This window comes from Echinops telfairi, unplaced genomic scaffold (genome assembly GCF_000313985.2).
Source record: "Echinops telfairi isolate 266 unplaced genomic scaffold, ASM31398v2 ScPeMD7_3;HRSCAF=10, whole genome shotgun sequence".
Taxonomy (NCBI): Eukaryota; Metazoa; Chordata; class Mammalia; order Afrosoricida; family Tenrecidae; genus Echinops; species Echinops telfairi.
In genome coordinates, this window is record NW_022103899.1 from 64067922 (window position 1) to 64085645 (window position 17724).

Genomic DNA, 17724 nt, shown 5'->3' on the forward strand with positions numbered 1-17724 from the left:
GCCGCCGGAGCTGCTGGCGCACCAGCCCTTCCAGGTCATCCTGCGCTACACCTCCATCGACGCCCCTGCTGTGAGTCCAGGGGAACCCCGGGCGCCCGGCGGGGGGCGGGCACCTGCCGAAAGGCGGGCCTCCGGGCTGAGCGTCCCGCTGCAGGAGTCCCGGGAGCCTGGGGCGGTGGGCAGAGGGTTAGGGCGGTGCATGTCCCCCTGGAGGCCCTCCCACGGTGAGGGGACTGGAGCCGCTGGTTGACACCTGCATGATGGCAGCTGACAAGGGGATGGCTTGGCCAGGTGGCCTGTGGTCTTGGCCTGGGTGTGGCACTTGGCTTTTGACTCCTTTGGTGAGGTCTGGGGGTGCTGGCATGCAGCACTCTGGGCAAGGGGTGCCCACCTTCCCAGAGGTTCTGGCAAAGGTCAAGTGTCCCAGCTGCCACTGTGGCTGCAGGACAGCCCGTGGTGAGGCTGTCCAGGGGTCAGGCCTTGCTGGCCCTACAGTGTGTGGATTTGCCCCGGGTCCAGCATGGACTTCACGCAAGGGATTCCCATCCCACACCTCCCCACACCCCGAGCCTTGGGAGGCACAGGTCCTTCCAGCTTCCCCGCCTGTGACGGTCCACCAAGGACCCAGGTGAGAGCCCAGCTCCACCACACCTGTGGCCAGCCTGCAGGGGCAGGTGAGGAGGGAGGGGTGTTCTGCCCAGTGGCCCTGGCACATGGAGCACAGGGCTGCTTTACTCAAGACCTTGGCCCCAAGGGAACAGCACCTTCACATCACAGGAGGGGGGCAGGGGGGTGCTCACCAAACATGCCAGGGGGGCATGGAGTGGGCACCACTGCTGTCAGCCCCTGCAGGGTCAGGAGTGCCTGCCGGCTCCCTCCCTGGGTGGCTGGCACCCTCCAGCACGTCCCTCTGTGTTCACTGCACTTCCCTTGGGGCTTGGTGGCCAGCAGAGCAGGGACAGGCCACGGCAGGAGACTCAAGGCACACCTCAATCCCCCTCATCCTGCCACCCAAGCTAGACCCGCGGTGCCCTGGTGGCACACTGGGTTAAGCACTGGCTGCTCATCAGGTCAGTGGTTCAAACCCACCAGCACGGTTCTGGGTGCATAGGAGCTAGTGGGGGTCACCATCCAGCGATGTGCAGCCTCAGAGAGCTTGCAGGGGGTTGCATCCTGCCCTCCAGGGTTCCGTGAGTTGGGGTCACCCCAGCAACAGTGGGTTTGGATACTGGGTTTCAGAGCTGGACCTTGTACACATGAGGTCTGCATGGCCCTCGGTGACCCAGAGGAAAGCCACTCTGCTTGCCCTCAGCCCACTGCCCTCCCTGCGCCCCACCCCCGCCTCCTCCCACCTGCCCACCTGTCCTCTTTGGGGCAGGGTGCCGGCGGTGCCCCTGCTGATCCCCCCGCCTGCCCACAGGTCTGGTGGCTGGGCCCCGAGCTGACCTACGGCCATGCGAAGCCCTTCGTGTTCACCCAGGGCCACTCCGTGTGCAACCGCTCCTTCTTCCCCTGCTTCGACACACCTGCCGTCAAGTGCACCTACTCCGCCGTGGTCAAGGTGAGCCCAGTGCCCTCCTCCAGCCACTGCCTGGGTCTGGGCCCGGGAGGAGGGCGCAGACAGGCCTGCTGAGGTATGGAGTCCCTGTCCCTGCTCAGGGGGGCAGGCTCAGTGAAGACACAGGGCCCCTGGCCAGGGGACCACCCTGATAGGCCCTTGCTGGACTGTCCTGGACTGGGAGCTGGGGCCCCTAGGTAGGGTTGTGGGGTCCCCAGGGAGACTCAAGAGCTCCAGGCAGTGGGGCCCTGCTCCTCAATCTGGGGTCCCCACAGGCCCCTACGGGGGTCCAGGTGCTCATGAGCGCCACCCGGAGTTCCTTCTCGGAGGAGGAGGGTGTGTACCACTTCCACATGGAGCACCCGGTGCCCGCCTACCTCGTGGCCCTGGTGGCCGGAGATCTCCAGCCAGCGGACATCGGACCCAGGTAGGTCCCCGCCTGCTGCCCGCTGCAGCATCCCTCCTCTGGGGGCTGGGACCCAGCCTCCGAGAATCTTGCCCTTGGCCAGGCCCACCACCTCTCTGTCCATAACCCCTGCCCAGTCTGGGGTGCTCACAGGCAGAATCCCAAGCCTTACTACCATGCCCTGGGTTTACCCTCACAGGCCTGCTCCTCCCACCCTGAGACTCCATTAGCAGGTGCTGGGCCTCTGGGCAGCTGCTACAACTACTAACCCTGGCCCCCGGGTGTCTGCTGGGGGTGGAGGTGGGGTTGGGCCAAAACAGGGGAGCAGCAGGTGGCCTTGGAGAGGGTGGTCTGTAGCCCTGCCCACCTTCTCTGCCCCACAGGAGCCGTGTATGGGCTGAGCCCTGCCTACTATCCACGGCCACCAGCAAGCTATCGGGCATGGTAGAGCAGTGGCTGACCACGGCTGAGAGACTATATGGGCCCTACATGTGGGGCAGGTATGGCCGGGGCTGGGGTCTATACATGTGGGGCAGGTGCATCCTGGGGGCTACATGTGGGCAGCTGTGGCCTGGGGGCTCTTCATGGGGGGCAGGTATGGCCCGAGGGGCTACATATGGGCAGGTGTGTCCTGGGAGGGGTCTGTACATATGGGGCAGATGTGTCCTGGGAGGGGTCTGAACATGTGGGGCAGCTGTGTCTTGGGGGGCTGCGTATGGCCTGAGGTAGACCTGGAACCCTGGCTGCCTGGGAAACAGTCCCCCTTGGGGATTCCCGTGGCGCCTGCCATGCCCTCCATCACGAAGGTGCAGGCCCCGGCCCCTGAGCCGCCCACCTGCCGGCAGGTACGACATCGTCTTCCTGCCGCCCTCCTTCCCCATCGTGGCCATGGAGAACCCCTGCCTCACGTTCATCATCTCCTCCATCCTGGAGAGCGACGAGTTCCTGGTCATCGATGTCATCCACGAGGTGGCCCACAGCTGGTTCGGCAACGCAGTCACCAACGCCACCTGGGAGGAGATGTGGCTCAGCGAGGGCCTGGCCACCTACGCACAGCGGCGCATCACCACCGAGACCTACGGTACTGGCCGCGGGTGGGTGGCGAGTGCCCTCCCCCAGCCACCTGCGACTCTGCTGGCTCCTATGTGTGACGCATCACAACCAAGCCTGCGGGTGGGGAGATCGAGTGCCCACCCTTTAGCCCCTCCTCCGCACGCATGCGCACTGTCCCCACTGGCCTGCTCCTAGGAGTGGGGGCAGCAGTGGCCCTGAGCCTTATAGTACCGCCCCGGGGGGAGGTGAGTGGGAAGTGAGTGCGTCCCTTTCTGCAGCCCTCACCTGCCTGGCTCCCCTGCCTACACGCCCACCCAGGTGCGGCCTTCACCTGCCTAGAGACGGCGTTCCGCCTCGACGCGCTGCACCGGCAGATGAAGCTGCTGGGAGAGGACAGCCCGGTCAGCAAGCTGCAGGCCAAGCTGGAGCCAGGTACCTACCCTGCCCACAGCCGGTCAGACACCCCAGCTGCGCCCCTGCTCACCAGCCTGACAGGCCGGGTACCCCTTGCAGTACTCAAGCCCACCCTCCCAGCCAGGGACTCTGGCCTGCCCCCTCCCGTGCGCCCCCCCCTCCCCAAGTCCCTTCCCCAAGAGGCCCCCAGAGTGAGGTCGCCTCACCTAGGTACAGGGCACCAGGTCGCATGATCCTCAGTTTCCAGGCCTGGGAGGACAGTGGTGGCTCTCAGCTTTTCTCTTCCTCCCTCCCGCCAGAGCACTGCTCCTTCCGGCCCCTTGGGACACAGAGGGTCCCAGGTGTGGCACAAGTAGGCCTCTCTCTTGCAGGTGTGAACCCCAGCCACCTGATGAACCTCTTCACGTACGAGAAAGGGTACTGCTTTGTACACTACCTGTCCCAGCTCTGCGGAGACCCTCAGCACTTTGATGGCTTCCTCCGAGTGAGCACACCCCCCTACCCTGGCGCTCCCTGGCGGGCACCTGAAGAAGCCCCCCTCTCTGGCCAGCCATCGCTCCTGGGCATGTCCAGACACTTCCCCTCCCTTGCCAGTCCCGTTGGGCCCGGGATGCCCCTGGGTGAGTCTGGCGGCGGTCTGGTGGGCGCTGAGGCCAGCCTGTCCCCACAGGCCTATGTGGAGAAGTACAAGTTCAGCAGTGTGGTGGCCCAGGACCTCCTGGACTCCTTCCTCAGCTTCTTCCCCGAGCTCAGGGAGCAGAGCGTGGACTGCCGGGCAGGTGGGGGGCGGGGCAGCCATGGCCCTGGGGGGTGGGTAGCCTTCTCCCCTGCCAGCTGCCCTTCCCAGCCCTCCTGTGATGGTGACAGCTGGTAGTCACAGAAGGAGCACTGGGTGTGTTTGTGTGTGCCTGTGTGCTCACACGTGTGCAGGGCCGGGCGGGGCACCTGAGGACCCTCCCCAGCAGCATGGTGTCAACACAGCAGCCTGGGCTTTGAGGCATGGGGGCCAGAGAAGAGGCCAAGGGTCTACATTCTGGGAGAAAGTTGGGCTTTGCTGGAGGGTGGTGGGAATGGGAGGGCTGAGCGTGGGGACCTTATGTCTTGGTAGGTGGGTGAGGGGACGTAGATTGTTGTGGGGTCGTGCAAGACCTGCCCTCATCCGGCTCATGGGGCCCAGAGCCTCTGGGGCTGAGGTTCAAGCATTATTGTCTTGCGTCCAGGAGAGGGTTGGGGTGGGTGAGGGTCCTGGGTCACCAAGCCCTCTCCCCACCGTGCAGGCAGTGGCTTTCAGTGGCAGACCGTGGGACCTGGCCCCTGGGCTCTGTGCTAGAGGACAACTTCTGGGTGGGTGGTCCTCCCAGCAGGGCAAGTACCACATGCTCGCCTCCCTGCCCCACAGGGCTGGAGTTTGAGCGCTGGCTCAACGCTACGGGCCCCCCACTGGCAGAACCGGACCTGTCACAGGGGTCCAGTCTAACCCGGCCAGTGGAGGCCCTCTTCCAGCTGTGGACGGCGGAGCCCTTGGACCAGGTGGCTGCCACGGCCAGCGCCATCGACATCTCCAAGTGGAGGACCTTCCAGACGGCCCTGTTCCTGGACAGACTGCTGGACGGCTCCCCGCTGCCCCAGGGTGGGACCCCGTTCTCCGAGGGTGGCGGTCCCCACTGGTCCACGATGGGCTCATGCCACTGCAGGGTGGGTTCCTGCTCTCCCAGGGGGTGGGGTGCGCCTGGGTGGTCCTGACATGTCCTGTCTGCAGAGGTAGTGACCAGCCTGTCCCAGTGCTACTCGTCCCTGCTGGACTCCATGAACGCCGAGATCCGCATCCGCTGGCTGCAGCTTGTGGTCCGGAATGACTACTACCCCGACTTACACCGCGTGCGGCGCTTCCTGGAGAGCCAGGTGCTGCTCTGCTGGCCGCCCGGGGCGGGGCCTCTGCCAGCCACGCCTCTGCTGGGTGGGGTCTTGGTTGCTTGTGGGGAATGAATAGTACTTGGTCTGAAGGACCACGGCTCAGGGCTTTGCCCTTCCAGGCTTGGAGGTGCCTGTGTGCCGGGGAAGAGACCTACTCTGGGTCTCAGGGACGGCCACCCCTCAAACAGGCTGGAGGATCCCAGGCCTGCCCCGACTCGCCCCTGATCTGGACACCGTAGAAGCTGGGTGGGGGTGGGGCTCAAGGTGGCCCTGGGTGGTGGTAAGCTAGGCTGGGGGCGGGGGTTGGGGGTTGGGCAGTAAGCCAGGCTGTGGTCCTGGAGATGAGGTTAGGCAGTTGTCCTCCTGGACAGATGCCAGGTTGGGAGGCTGCCAGCCAGGGGCACGGGTGGGGACCCTGACCCTGAGCGCCTGCCTGCAGATGTCGCGCATGTACACCATCCCGCTGTACGAGGACCTCAGCACCGGCGCCCTCAAGCCCTTCGCCCTGGAAGTCTTCTACCAGACCCAGGGCCGGCTGCACCCGAACCTGCGCAGAACCATCCAACAGATCCTGTCGCAGGGCCTGGGCCCAGGCGTCGAGCTGGCTGCTGAGCCGGGCGCTGAACGGGACGCAGGCATGGGCGCGGACACGCCGGCCCTGCTGCTCGGGGACGAGGCCCCAGGCACTGCCCTCTCTCTCAGGGACGTCAACGTGTCCGCCTAGCCTGTGCGGGCTGCCCACCACCTCCGGACACCACGATTGTGCCTTCTGGGTGCGACCGGGACCACCCATCCCCCGTCCGCGTGGGCTCGCCAGGATGCAGGGTGCGGGTTTGCGCGGGGCACGGGCTCTGTGGGGTTTTGCCCAGGCCCCTGCGGCGGCCCCCGGGGCAGCGTGCCCTCCGTGCGCGCATAGGGGCCGCGCCCAGCCCGGACTCCCGGCAGCAGGCGCGGGTGTCCACGCCAGGCCCCCCGGTGACCACCACACTGTGCCTTACGTTGCGGGCGGCCTGGCCATCCTCTGTCTGTCTTGCCGCCGCAGCCTCCTGGGCAGAGGGCCAGGGACGCAGACTTGCCCTCTGTTCCCCATGCTTCTGCCAGGGGGCACCAGGGAGAGGCAGCACGACCCCAGGGAGGGGCCAGGGGCCCAGGAAAGCCTTAGCCCCTCAGGGAACTGGCGTCCTAGGTGGGAACAGGGTGGGGCGAGCGCACGGGCGAAGCAATACCGCAGGGAAGCGGCAGGTGGCGCCGGTGCTCTCCTTAGGCCACCTTGCTGCGGAGGCGGCCGTTGGGGTCTCCAGGGACCACTGGGGTGAGGGCCTTGACTAGGCCCCGCACCGGCACCGGGATCGTCCCATTAAACCTCCACTTTGCAAACCTGACCTTCCTCTCCCCGTGCCTTCTGACTCGGTACCCACGTGGGATCTCTGGGGTTGAGCTGGCCACGGGTTGGTACCCCCTCTGATAGCAGGTGCTGGACTGGACAGGCTTCCCAGCTGGCCTTGCCCTACGCCCATGAACTCTTAGCCCATGCACGCCAGAGGGCACCACTTACCAGGTCCTTCTGTTCGGAGTCTTTGGCCAACACTTGCCTTAGCAAGGGCCTCCGTTGGATGTGTGTACCCCCCTTTCCAAGGACAATGGCCCAGATTCATCCCTTGGCACTCGGGCCAGGACCAGGCTGGTTTCTGCCACTGGTGCCCTTTCCTGGATTTGGCTTTCCCTCCTGTAGTGAGGACAGACCCTCAGCTTCATTGGGTTGGGGTAGAAGAAAACAAGGCCCTCGGCTCAGGGCAGTCCCTGGAGAGTGGTCCCAACGCCCAGGCAGACCTGCCCAAGCACTCCTGCCAGCCAAGGCAGAACCACCTCCTGCAGGAGTGCTCAGCTGCTGCGTGCTCTGCAGGAGCAGCAGGCCCCAGCTGGCACACTGTTTAGGAAGCCGAGTGAACAGGCAGTAGGAGCTGGAATCAAGTTTATTTCCAGTGAGGTGGGGTTGGAGGATGTGGCTTGGACTCCTGCCAGTGTGGCCTTCATGCCCCTCCCTCAGACTCTCCTTGTCAGCCACAGAGTAAGTGTCCCCAGGGCTTGCCTTGCAGCTCTACTGACTGGCATGGAGCTCTGGGGTAGGGAACAGACTGCTTACTGGCAGGGGAACCCTGGGAGGGAGTACGAGAGGGAGGCCAGGTGCTGGGAGGAAAAGACTAGCAGGTTCACCGAGGTGCTTAGCATACTGAAGTGAGGCCTGACAGTGCAGGGAGGTGTCCAGCTGTGTGGTCTTGCAATTCTATCTATCCAGGTGAGTGACCTGGGCTCCCAAACCAGGACACTGCCCACCTGGCCTCAGAGGGAGGAGTCGCAGTGGCAGCTCATTAAAGCAGCAGGCAGAGGCTCCACGGCCAGTTCTTTCAGCGTACAGGCATTTGGGCCTTGGTGGCGGAAAACTTGATTAGCAGCTCAATGCGGAGGCCACCACGCTGCCAAGGCTCCGTTCGCAAGGCTGGATTAAATCGCCCGGAGATGAAAACACCTGAGAAGGCCGGGGAGCTGGCGGAGCGCTGTCACTCCGAGGGCCGGGGTCCCGCTCCCCTCGCAGTCCGGCCTCGGCACACGCTTCAGCCACCGCGCAGCAAGCTTGCGGGGTGAACGGTGAAGCCTCGGGAGGGCCAGGGTCCCGCGGCCGAAGTGAGCACGTCCTGAGATCAGTCCATCACCCCGCACCCCTGAGCGGCCAGGTCATTTGAGGGCCAGGAAGGGTGCGCAGCGGGCCGCTCGCACCTCAGCCCTGCGCTGGGCTCGGGTGGCAGCAACGGCCGCCAGGTCTGCCCATTACGGCTCTTTCCCCACCGCCAGCGGCACAGGCCAGGTCCGGACGACGAAGGCTCTTCCTGCGCACTCGCAGTGCATGCTGGGATCTGTAGTCCGCGTCAAGGCCTCGGTCACCTTTGTTCTCTCAGTCCCAAGAGGTCGCGAGTCCCAGCCTGGACGACCGGCCCGAGCGAGGTCAGCCCCAGGACAAGATGCCCGACAGCTTTCTGGGCGTGAGCCTCAGTAGGAACGGCTCCGCCTCCGACAGACCCCGGAAGGAGAAGGTAACAGCGAGAGAGAAAGCAGCCTCGCGAGAGCGAGCCAACGAGCTCCACCCCCTAGACGAGATCGCGGGGCGGGGCGGGGCGGAGCGAACTCCAGTGTGATTGGGTTGACCTGTCATGTGATCTTGGGTGACGCCTGTGTTTGGCTGCAGCCTGTACCCCGCGGTTACCCGGGTGACGAGCGGAGGCTGCCCCCTAGAGGGTGGCTGGTTGGCAGGTTTCCCCGCTGAAAGGCATGGGGGCGGGGCACCAGGGTCTGGCCGGGGTGGGTCCCCCTGGGTCCGCGGCCCCTAGCCCACGGGCCCGGTTCGCTCACGCGGCCACGATCGTTGCGGGGCCCGCAGATGGGAGCCCGGGGCGTCGACGCTGCAAGCGGGTCTGCCGAGCCGCCGTCGCCAGAGCTCTTCCGCGACGCCGCCTTCCCGGCCTCGGACGCCTCGCTCTTCTTCAACTTGTCCACTCCGCTGGCCCAGTTCCGGGAGGACTTCACATGGCGGCGGCCGCAGGTGGGCAGTGTGGCACGGGGGGCCGAGGGGTGGGCGGTCGGCGGGGCGGGCCACAGCAGCCACGCCCTGGGAACCCCGGGAGCGCCAGACTGGTGCGTGCGTCTGCAGTCATGGCTCCCAGCTCGCCTCCTCGCCAGCCCACGTAGGATGTGCCGGACACCCAAGCGCTAGATCCGCCTTTGGGAACCTGCTGGGATGCAGGAAACCCCTGGGGAACACAAATTGCTCAGGGCTCAGAATGCACCCTGAGGCTTTGCGCAGGAAAGACGTGGCAGTCAGCTTTGCTGAACCAGCGTGGGTCATTGTGGCGTGGAGTCAAGTCCCTGGCAGCCGGGAGGACATGGCGGGCACAGCGAGCAGCTCCTCAGAAGGCAGTGTGGAGGGACCCGTGGCCTGCTCTGTGTTGATATTTCACATCTGCTGAGTAAGACAGCCCTGAGTGGCCACAGGCCTCGCGGGCATCTGGTGGCGGCCAGCAGGCCTTGTAGGGAGCTGAGTGGTGACTGAAGTGGCTCTGAGAGGAGTCCGTCTTTGGACCATCCTGAGAGCAGAGGGGAGGCAGAGCCAGAGCATGAAGAGCCTTATGGAATTGGGGGTTATTTCATGAGGATGTGGATTTTGGGTGTCGTGGGAGGCTCCCGAGGAACAGTGGGTTAAGTGTGCCGCTGACTGAAAGACCCGAAATTACAATCCACTAGCCGCCCTCTAGAAGGATGGGGCCACCTGCTTCCCTAAAGATTTACACCCATGGAAGGCCAGGTGGCAGCTTAAGGAGACCAGGAATGGAGCCAGAAGATGGCACTGTGGACTCCCCTGCTCTCGGAGCCAGAGAACTGGTTACCGTGGGGCAGGAGGCCTGCTGGAAGACTGGGTTACCTCTGGGCACTTGGTGGTTCTAGGCTAAGGGCCTTTGGGCTGAGACTTACTGGTGGCATCCCAAGCAGGGCAGGGCGGCCTAGGTGGCCCAAGAGGCTGAGGGCCAAAGAGAGAGGCCTGCTGCCCTGATGGAAGAACTGTATCCCAAGCTGTTCCTGATCCTGAATTGGAACCTGTTACTACCTTAATAAAGCCCATCCTGTGTGCGCACTGTGTGAGTTCTTTGTAGCCATTGCCCTGAATCCTAGAACCCAGCGGAGGAGCCGGGAAGGCCAGCTGGGGTCAGCATGGCTCAGAAGCCTGAGGGTGGTGGCAGGTCTGATCTCAGCCTGGTCTGAACCGCCCTGGGCCGGTGATGCAGATAAGAGTTCTTCCCGGTACAGTTAGGGCAGGCGATCAGGTGCAGGACATCTTGTATGCATGCTGGGGGGCTCTCAGCCCAAGGAGGTGGGCTGACTGAGCAGGGGGCTAGGGAAGGGAGCCAGGCTTGAGGTCAGGAGGACTGGGGAGGTGCAGGCCCAGTGGCTTCTGAGACAAGGCCCTGGGTGCAGATGGGGGAGGGGAGGGCCAGAGGACCTTTCAAGAGACTAGAGAAGGGACAGGGCTCCAGGGGTCTGGGTGTGGGGCAGGCTTTCCAGCAGTGTTGGGGACCCGGTGGGGTGTGCTGTGGTCAGTGCTATTGGGTAGAGGTGGATGGCAGAATCCACCCAGAGTCGGGGGGTTCCCGCTTACAAAAAGGTGAGGAGAGACAGCAACCCCAGAGCCCAAGCTGGACTGGACGGGGTCTGAGGCCAGGGGTATGGGGACAGTGGTTGCATGCCCTGGGCAGCTGGTGTGGAAGGTGGGCCCCGCCTCACTGGACACCTTACTTCTTTCAGGAGCTCTGTGTTTCCCCCCGGCTCTTTCCCAAGAGCCCCCAGGAGGGGCAGGTGAAGCAGGGGCTGCTGGGGGACTGCTGGTTCCTGTGCGCCTGCGCGGCCCTGCAGAAGAGCCGGCGCCTCCTAGAGCAGGTGCGGCCTCCCCGCGGGCGGTTCTGCGACCCCCTGGCTGTCCCTCCTTGCTGAGGGGGTGAGTCATGGGGCCCTGTGCGCTGCACATTGGAGGCCCTGGACTATCCGTATGGTCAGTGGCAGCAGATGTGGGTGGACGCCAGCCTATATTAGGAGGGCAGCCGGGACCCTGGTGTGGAGTGGTGGCCTCGGCTAGTCGATGTTGACGGGTGTAGACTAAATTGACAAGGGTTAGTAAAAGGCTCTGCCCTCCGGAGGCCCCAGGCTCCCCCGGGAGTGGCCTGGCCAGCCTCCTTCCCAGTGGAGCGCCCAGCTCCGTGCTGGTTTTTAGGCACACTGCCCTGCGGACTGGGCACCATGGGGGGTGGTCCTAGTAAAGGTTGGGGCACAATTCCAGCCATAGTGCCTGTCCCCTCCGCAAGTGGGCTGCTCCGATCACCTCCCCCACCCCCACCTCCACCCCCCACCCCCGTTGGGTGCCGCTCAAAGGCAGGAGCACCGGCCCGTCAAACGTGGTAGCCCTCACAGCTGCCTCTGCCATCCCTGGGCGCTAGGTCATCCCCCCAGGACAGCCGAGCTGGTTGGAACCTGCGTACCGGGGCTGCTTCACCTGCCGTGTGTGGCAGTATGGACACTGGGTGGACATCACGGTGGATGACCGTCTGCCATGCCTCGCTGGGCGACTCTGCTTCTCCCGCTGCCAGAGCGAGGACGTGTTCTGGCTCCCCCTGCTGGAGAAGGCCTACGCCAAGTACGGGGCGGGCCGGGCCTGGGCTGGGCTGGAGGAAGGAGCAGGCCAATGCCAAGTGCGGGGCAGGGCTCGGGATGGACAGGGCAGGGCTAGATGGTGAAGGTCTACACCAAGTACTGGCCGAGTAAGGGAAGGCCAGACATGAGAAGAGGTGGACTCGCTCCTGGACACTACCCATGAATTTATCCGGGGCAGCAGGGGCAGCCTCGCGGGTGTGGATGGGAGGGACAGTGTACAGGGGCGCTGGTTCCTCTTGGTCTTGGCCCAGGGTCCGGCTTGAGGGGCCACGTAGTGGCCCCTCCGTCCACTGTCCACTGGTGTGCCTACAGGAGTGTGAGTCAGGGCTGGAGGCCAGCCCACCCACCCACCTTGGAAGGCAGGATGTGGTAGTGACTGGGAGGCCAAGCAGCAGAGGCGGGGTCAGGGTGGGCTGACGGTCAGGGAACATCCCCGTGCTCACCAGCGGCCTGTGCCCAGGGTCCATGGGTGCTACGAGCTCCTGTGGGCAGGGCAGGTGGCAGACGCCCTGGTGGACCTGACTGGTGGCCTGGCAGAACGGTGGACCCTGAAGGACTTCACAAGGACCAGTGCCCCCCTGGACGGAACGGGTGGCCGGGGACACAGGACCCTGCGGCAGCTGCTCCCCCTGAAGGACCGGTGCCTGCTGAGCTGCTCAGTACTCAGCCCCAGAGCAGGTGAGGGTGGCAGGGGGTCCCCCAGCAGGGCCAGGCCAAGGCCTGTGCTGACTGCCGCCTGGCCAGCCTGGCAGGCTGGCTCCGTAGCACTTCGTAGGCTGGGAGCCTCGCACTCGCTCTCCCTTCAGAGCTGAATACACAATCAAGGGCGCCCTGGTGGTGCCGGGGCTAAGCGCTCAGCTGCTCAGCAGAAGTCCGCTGTTGAAACCCATCAACCGCTCCTTGGAGCAAGATGAGCCGTCTGCTTCCACGAGGAGAGCGCGTGGGCACTTTGACTGTGGGCCAGCACGTTATGCTCACAAAAGAACGATTGCAGAAAGCGAAGAGAAAAAAGACACAGTCGCTGTTTGGGGGCCTGGCCCGTTTCTGCGTGCTCATGGGCGTTGGAAGCCGTTTCTGGGTGTCTCCGCTCCGGGCCATGTGCAGACTTCAGTGGCCCCGCCTGGTTTTCTGTACTCTTCCCAGGCACGGGTCCCCACACATCCTGCTTTTTCTAACACTGACCCACTGCCATCGGTTCCGGTGTACAATCTCATGACTGAGAAAGCCCATTGGTGCTGACGGCCACTTGGCCCGTGGTCGGTCTCCAGGTGCCTGGGCCGGGTGGATTCCCCATAGGTGTACAGGTCGCAGAGGACACTGTGGGTGACAGGATGCCCCCGGCAGCAGCGACAGCCTGGCCCATCCAGCTAGAGGTCGGCACAGAGGTCAGCTGGGTAGGACAGGGCACTGGTGAGGCCTCTCCTCCCTCTCTCCCTTCTTTCCTCCTCCCCTCCTGTGCCTCCCCCCAAGGCTACCGCTGTGTCCCCAGCTCTGCCCCTGCTGGCCCTGGTCTCTGTGCAGCTTCAGGGAGCGCCCAACCCCCCACACACCCCCAGCTCTACCCAGTCAGGCCCGTGACCGGGCAGTGTGTCTGAGCTGTGCTGGCCCAGGTTACTCCTGACACCAGGCGGAAGGGCCCTAGCCCACACCCACCCCGTCTGTGCACGCAGTGACCCTCTGTTCCTCTCCCTCCCGCAGGTGCCCAGGAGCTGGGGGAGTTCCACGCCTTCGTCGTCTCAGACCTCCGGGAGCTGCGCACACAGGCTGGCGGCGATGTCCTGCTGCTCCGTGTGCACAACCCCTGGGGCCGGCGCTGCTGGCAGGGGCCCTGGCGAGAGGGGTAGGTGTGGGGAGGGGCATGGCTTGGGTGGGCCTGGGGGGACACTCTGGGCCTGCTGGCTGAGACATGGCTTCTTCCAGGGGCACAGGGTGGAGACGGGTGCAGGCGGCCGAGGCAGCCGACCTCCTGGCCCAGCTGCAGGACGGGGAGTTCTGGGTAGACGAGGAGGAGTTTGTCCGAGAGTTTGACGAGCTCACCATTGGCTTCCCCATATCCGAGGACGGCTACCTGCAGAGCCTCCACTCAGGTGACACACAGTCCTGCCCCACCCCCCCTCCCTTGGGCGTCTGCCTGTCCATCCATGCATTAGTCACTGCGCTCACCCGTGCTCATCCTGTGAGCCCAGTTAACTAGCACCCTGTCCACTCCAGGCCGGACACTGTGCCACACCCAGGCACTACCCGGGGCCTGGGTCAGAGGGGAGTCAGCCGGAGGGTGCCGGAACCACAGCAGCTTTCCCAGCAACCCCAAGTTCTGGCTGCACGTCTGGGAACCCAGCGAGGTGTGCCTGGCTGTCCTGCAGAGGCCCCGGGGACGCCCGGGGAACAGCCGAGCCACACGGGGCCCAGCCAGCCTCCCGGGCAAGGACCTGCAGGCCCTGGGCCTTCATGTTTGGAAGGTACGTCCTGGGGACAGTGCTGTGGCTGGGTAGCTGGGTGTGGCCCTGCCTGGGATGGCTCCCCCATGCTGGCCACCAGAGGGCAGAGTGGGCACTAGTGTGGTGGCTTCACGTGTTGCTCACATTACAGAGGTCCTGCGGGGACAGTGGCCGTGTGTGTGTGTGTGTGTGTGTGTGTGTGTGTGTACGTACACGCACGTGCATGTGTGTATATGTGCGTGCGTGTGTGTGTGTGTGTGTGTGTGTGTGTGTGTTACTGTGCATGCACCCTCAGAGCACAGCCCTCTATCTGGCCCCCAGGTGGACAAGCGGCGGGTCAGCCTTCCCCGGGTCCTGTCGACACCCCCCGCTGCGGGCACTGCCTGTCACGCATACGACCGGGAGGTCCTCATTCATTGTGAGCTCTCACCTGGGTACTACCTGGCCGTGCCCAGCACCTTTCTCAGGGAAGCACCTGGCCAGTTTCTGCTGCGTGCCTTCTCCTCTGGGAAGGTGGCCCTGAGGTGGGTGCCCCCATGTCCCCGGTGGGCAACCTGCCCCTGCTCATGCCCATTCTGGAGCATGTTGGCCACACTGCCCTCAGCCCGGCCATTCTCACCCTCCTCCCATAGTGCCATCAAGCCAGTGCCCAGGAGCCCGACCCCCGGGGGTGCCCTCTCTGCGGGGGAGTGGGAGACCGTGCAGCTGCAGGGCCATTGGTGGGCCGGACAGACAGCGGGCGGCAGCAGGAACTTCCCCTCCTACGGCAGCAACCCCCGCTTGTCCTTCTCTGTGCCCAGCGGCGGCGGCGGCGGCGGGGACACCCCCTGCTGCATCCGCATCACACTGCACCAGCACTGCCTGGACGGTGCTTGCCACGCCATCGGCTTCCACATCTACCAGGCAAGGCCCCAGGCCGCTGCCCCGGCGAGGGATCTGCAGGGGCTCACTCCAGGGTGGACCGGCCACAGTCAGACCCCAACAAGATGCATGCTGAAACCCCTTTGATACCCACTTGGGGGCTAGGTCGGTTCCGTAGCCCCTGGGGGGTGGCAGGTCCTGGTGGCTGGGACCAGAATCACTCCTGTGCTCAATGCCATGCCTCCACCAGCCGTGTGGGCAGGGCTGTGCTCCTCAGCTCCTCACTTGTGGTGGGCATGGCCCTGGGGAACTGCCCACCCGATGCCTGCCCTGCTGGCACCCACCCACCAGCTTCTGCCATCCTCCACATGCTAGGAAGCTGCCAGAGCCTCAGTTCTGCAAGGGCCACTCCCCTGGCCCTGGTCTCAGGCTGGGCCTGGTCCCCTTGGTGCCCAGCCAGGCCGGAGTCCCTGCTGAGGGCACTGATGGACCACCCCTGACAGGCTCTGCCAGGGTGGCATTTCAGAGTCCTGACAGTCTTGTAGCTCCACGACCTGCCTGCTGGACTGATCTCCAGAGCCCCGGATGGGGACAGAGACAGGGACGGTGGGCCATGGTTTCCTGTCCACCCCAAGCTGCCTGCCCACCGCAGTCTGTCCCGGCAGGTTCCAGAGGGCTGCAGGGGTCCGGGCGCACCCTCCCCTCTGCACCAGGAGCCAGTGTCCAGCTGCGTGCCCCACCGCCATGCTCTGGAGGTGAGCCAGCTCTGCCGCCTGCCTGCGGGCACCTACACACTGGTCCCCTCCACCTACCTGCCAGACAAGGAGGCAGCCTTCACTGTCACCATAGCAACCAGGATCGACAGGTGGGTGGCTGTGCAGGTGGGTGTGGGATCCCTCAGCCAGGAGGGGCTCGAAGCTGATGGCTACTCACTTCCACAGGCGGTCCCTGCAGAGTCGGGAGAGCCTGGGGCAGCTCCTTCAAGAGGTAGGTTGGTCTGCCCGACCCAGGGGCATGGGGGTGTGACCAGCTACGCTGTCTACCATCTGCCTCTCCCTCCACGGCGCCTCACGCCTCCTCCGCAGGCCTCCTTCACGGCCATCATGCAGACTTGAAGGAAGGCCTGCATGTCTGCTCTGGTGACCAGCCTCCTGTGGCCCTCCACGGTACCCCCACCTCGCTCTGCAGTCAGGGACTGGGCAATCAGGACCTGCGAGAGAGACCGACAGCCCAGCACAGAGCCCCCAGCCCTGGGGCCTGACCCTCGTGTGGGCCCGAGGCTCTGAGGACCAGAGGAGGGCGCCCTGAGATCAGCGTCTAATGTCCAGTTGTTTAGAATCAGGAATGTTTGTACGAGAGGATTTTCTAAATAAACCAGTGGACACTGCAGCTGCAGCCAGGCCTCGGGATCAGGAGGGCTCAGGCTGGCCTCTCCTGCACACCACTGCTAACGGAGGGGCATGCTATAGGGATGGATGGGTCACTGGATTGGGGAGGAGGGCATGGAAAGGTGGCAGGTGCTGCCTTTCACCATGGAGGTGCAAGAGATCAGAGGGCACCGTCCACCAATAGCCCAGAAAGCAAGGAGAGGGGACCAGGTGGGGAAGGCTGATCTTGGGACGCCTCTGACTGTTGAGGTGAGGGTGTGCACCTCTGCTTTGGGGCCTGTGTATAAGATGGTGGATACAGCAGTGCCCCTGGCCAGGCGGACTGCCAGCAGTACAGGAGAGGTGCTGGTCCCCACTGGCCCTACTCTTGTCCCCCGAGTGTCCTGACGGGGGCCACATTTCCACTTCAGTGTTGGCCCAACTCCACAGCCATCAAGGGTGGCAGTAACCCTGGCCACGTGGTTTCTGACATCAGTGTCCCTATGGGCCTGTGCCCACTGCCCCCACCCCCCTAACTTCCAGCCCAGCCCACCTCCACCCCACGCACAGGGCAGGGCATGGCGGGGGGAGGAGGGTGGTAATCTTCCTCACAGCTTTCCACCCCCAGTCCCTGGGGCGCTCCACAAGGAGCCCCTGCTGCAGGCCCACCCCGAGGTGGGGAGCCCTGCACAGGTCTGAGAGTCCTTGCTTCCTGAGCTCCAGGACAGGGGTGGGTGGGGCAGTGCTGCCGAGTAGGGCAGACCCTGCGGCCAGGGTCAGTACTGGCTTGAGGCTGCCATGCTTGTGTGTGTGTTGGTGTGCACGTGCATGTCTGTGTGTGCGCGTGTTCCCTGCACTGGCTGCTTGTAGGGAACCATGTCCTTTCATCTGCGGGTTCAGGAGCAAGCCAGCCTGGGAGTGAAGTCTGCAGACTCCTCCCCACCCCCAGGGTCCCTTCCTACCTACGTTGCACTGGCCTCGCCTCCCTGGGGTCCCAACCTGGGCCAGTGACTCCGTGCCCAGTGGCCTCTCTGCGTCCCAAGGCCAGGCCCCTTTAGGCCCCAGGGTACCCCCACCCTAGTGAGTGGCCCAGCTCTCTGTGCCCGCCACTCCCCAGCTCAGTGGTGGTCTTAAAACCCACAGCCCTGGCACTGCCCAGTGGACTCGAGAGGCTGACAGGCACTGGCCTCAGGGAGTGGTGCAAGTGGGCCCACCCCCGGGGAAGTCAGGGTGGGGGTGGGGGCTGCAGTCCATCTCGCCAGCCCACAGGGGGATGTTCGGCCACAGGCACACGGGGCCCAGTGGCCAGAGGCCCAGGTGTCAACTGCCACATCGCGGCCCTGGCTGTGAGCCTGGTGCCTGGCAGGGGCCTCATCCTGAGCCTGACCATGCAGGGGTGCCGGGAGAGCACCCCGCGCAGCTGACTAGGGCTCGACTTGGAAGCAGGGATGCAGAGTGGTGGGG

The 17724-nt window shown here is 64.8% G+C and overlaps 2 protein-coding genes across 2 annotated transcripts; both read left to right on the forward strand.

Annotated features, from left to right (window-relative positions):
- Position 1: 1 nt before the first annotated feature.
- RNPEPL1 (arginyl aminopeptidase like 1) lies at positions 2-6727 on the forward strand (the record flags this gene model as incomplete). Its single annotated transcript, XM_004701692.2, has 11 exons — positions 2-70; positions 1421-1561; positions 1834-1985; positions 2348-2464; positions 2810-3045; positions 3336-3449; positions 3803-3915; positions 4102-4210; positions 4831-5061; positions 5191-5333; positions 5785-6727. Coding segments are annotated over 11 exons (1710 nt in total), but the record flags the coding sequence as incomplete, so codon positions are not given.
- Positions 6728-6809: 82 nt separating this feature from the next.
- On the forward strand, positions 6810-16282 carry CAPN10 (calpain 10). Its single transcript, XM_045294862.1, has 13 exons — positions 6810-8434; positions 8779-8940; positions 10695-10826; positions 11381-11577; positions 12055-12272; positions 13293-13434; positions 13515-13681; positions 13806-14053; positions 14354-14556; positions 14665-14935; positions 15559-15758; positions 15835-15880; positions 15979-16282. Exons 1-13 carry the CDS (start codon positions 8363-8365, stop codon positions 16006-16008), a joined length of 2088 nt encoding a protein of 695 aa, XP_045150797.1. The 5' UTR covers positions 6810-8362; the 3' UTR covers positions 16009-16282.
- Positions 16283-17724: the final 1442 nt, after the last annotated feature.

Bases quoted from the DNA above. Each gene is read 5' to 3' on its own strand.
- CAPN10 (XM_045294862.1), top strand. From the start codon at position 8,363: ATGCCCGACAGCTTTCTGGGCGTGAGCCTCAGTAGGAACGGCTCCGCC. The intron at 13,435-13,514 runs GTAGGTGTGGGG...GGCTTCTTCCAG, and splicing joins CAGGGGCCCTGGCGAGAGGG to GGGCACAGGGTGGAGACGGG. The intron at 14,936-15,558 runs GCAAGGCCCCAG...CTGTCCCGGCAG, and splicing joins TCGGCTTCCACATCTACCAG to GTTCCAGAGGGCTGCAGGGG.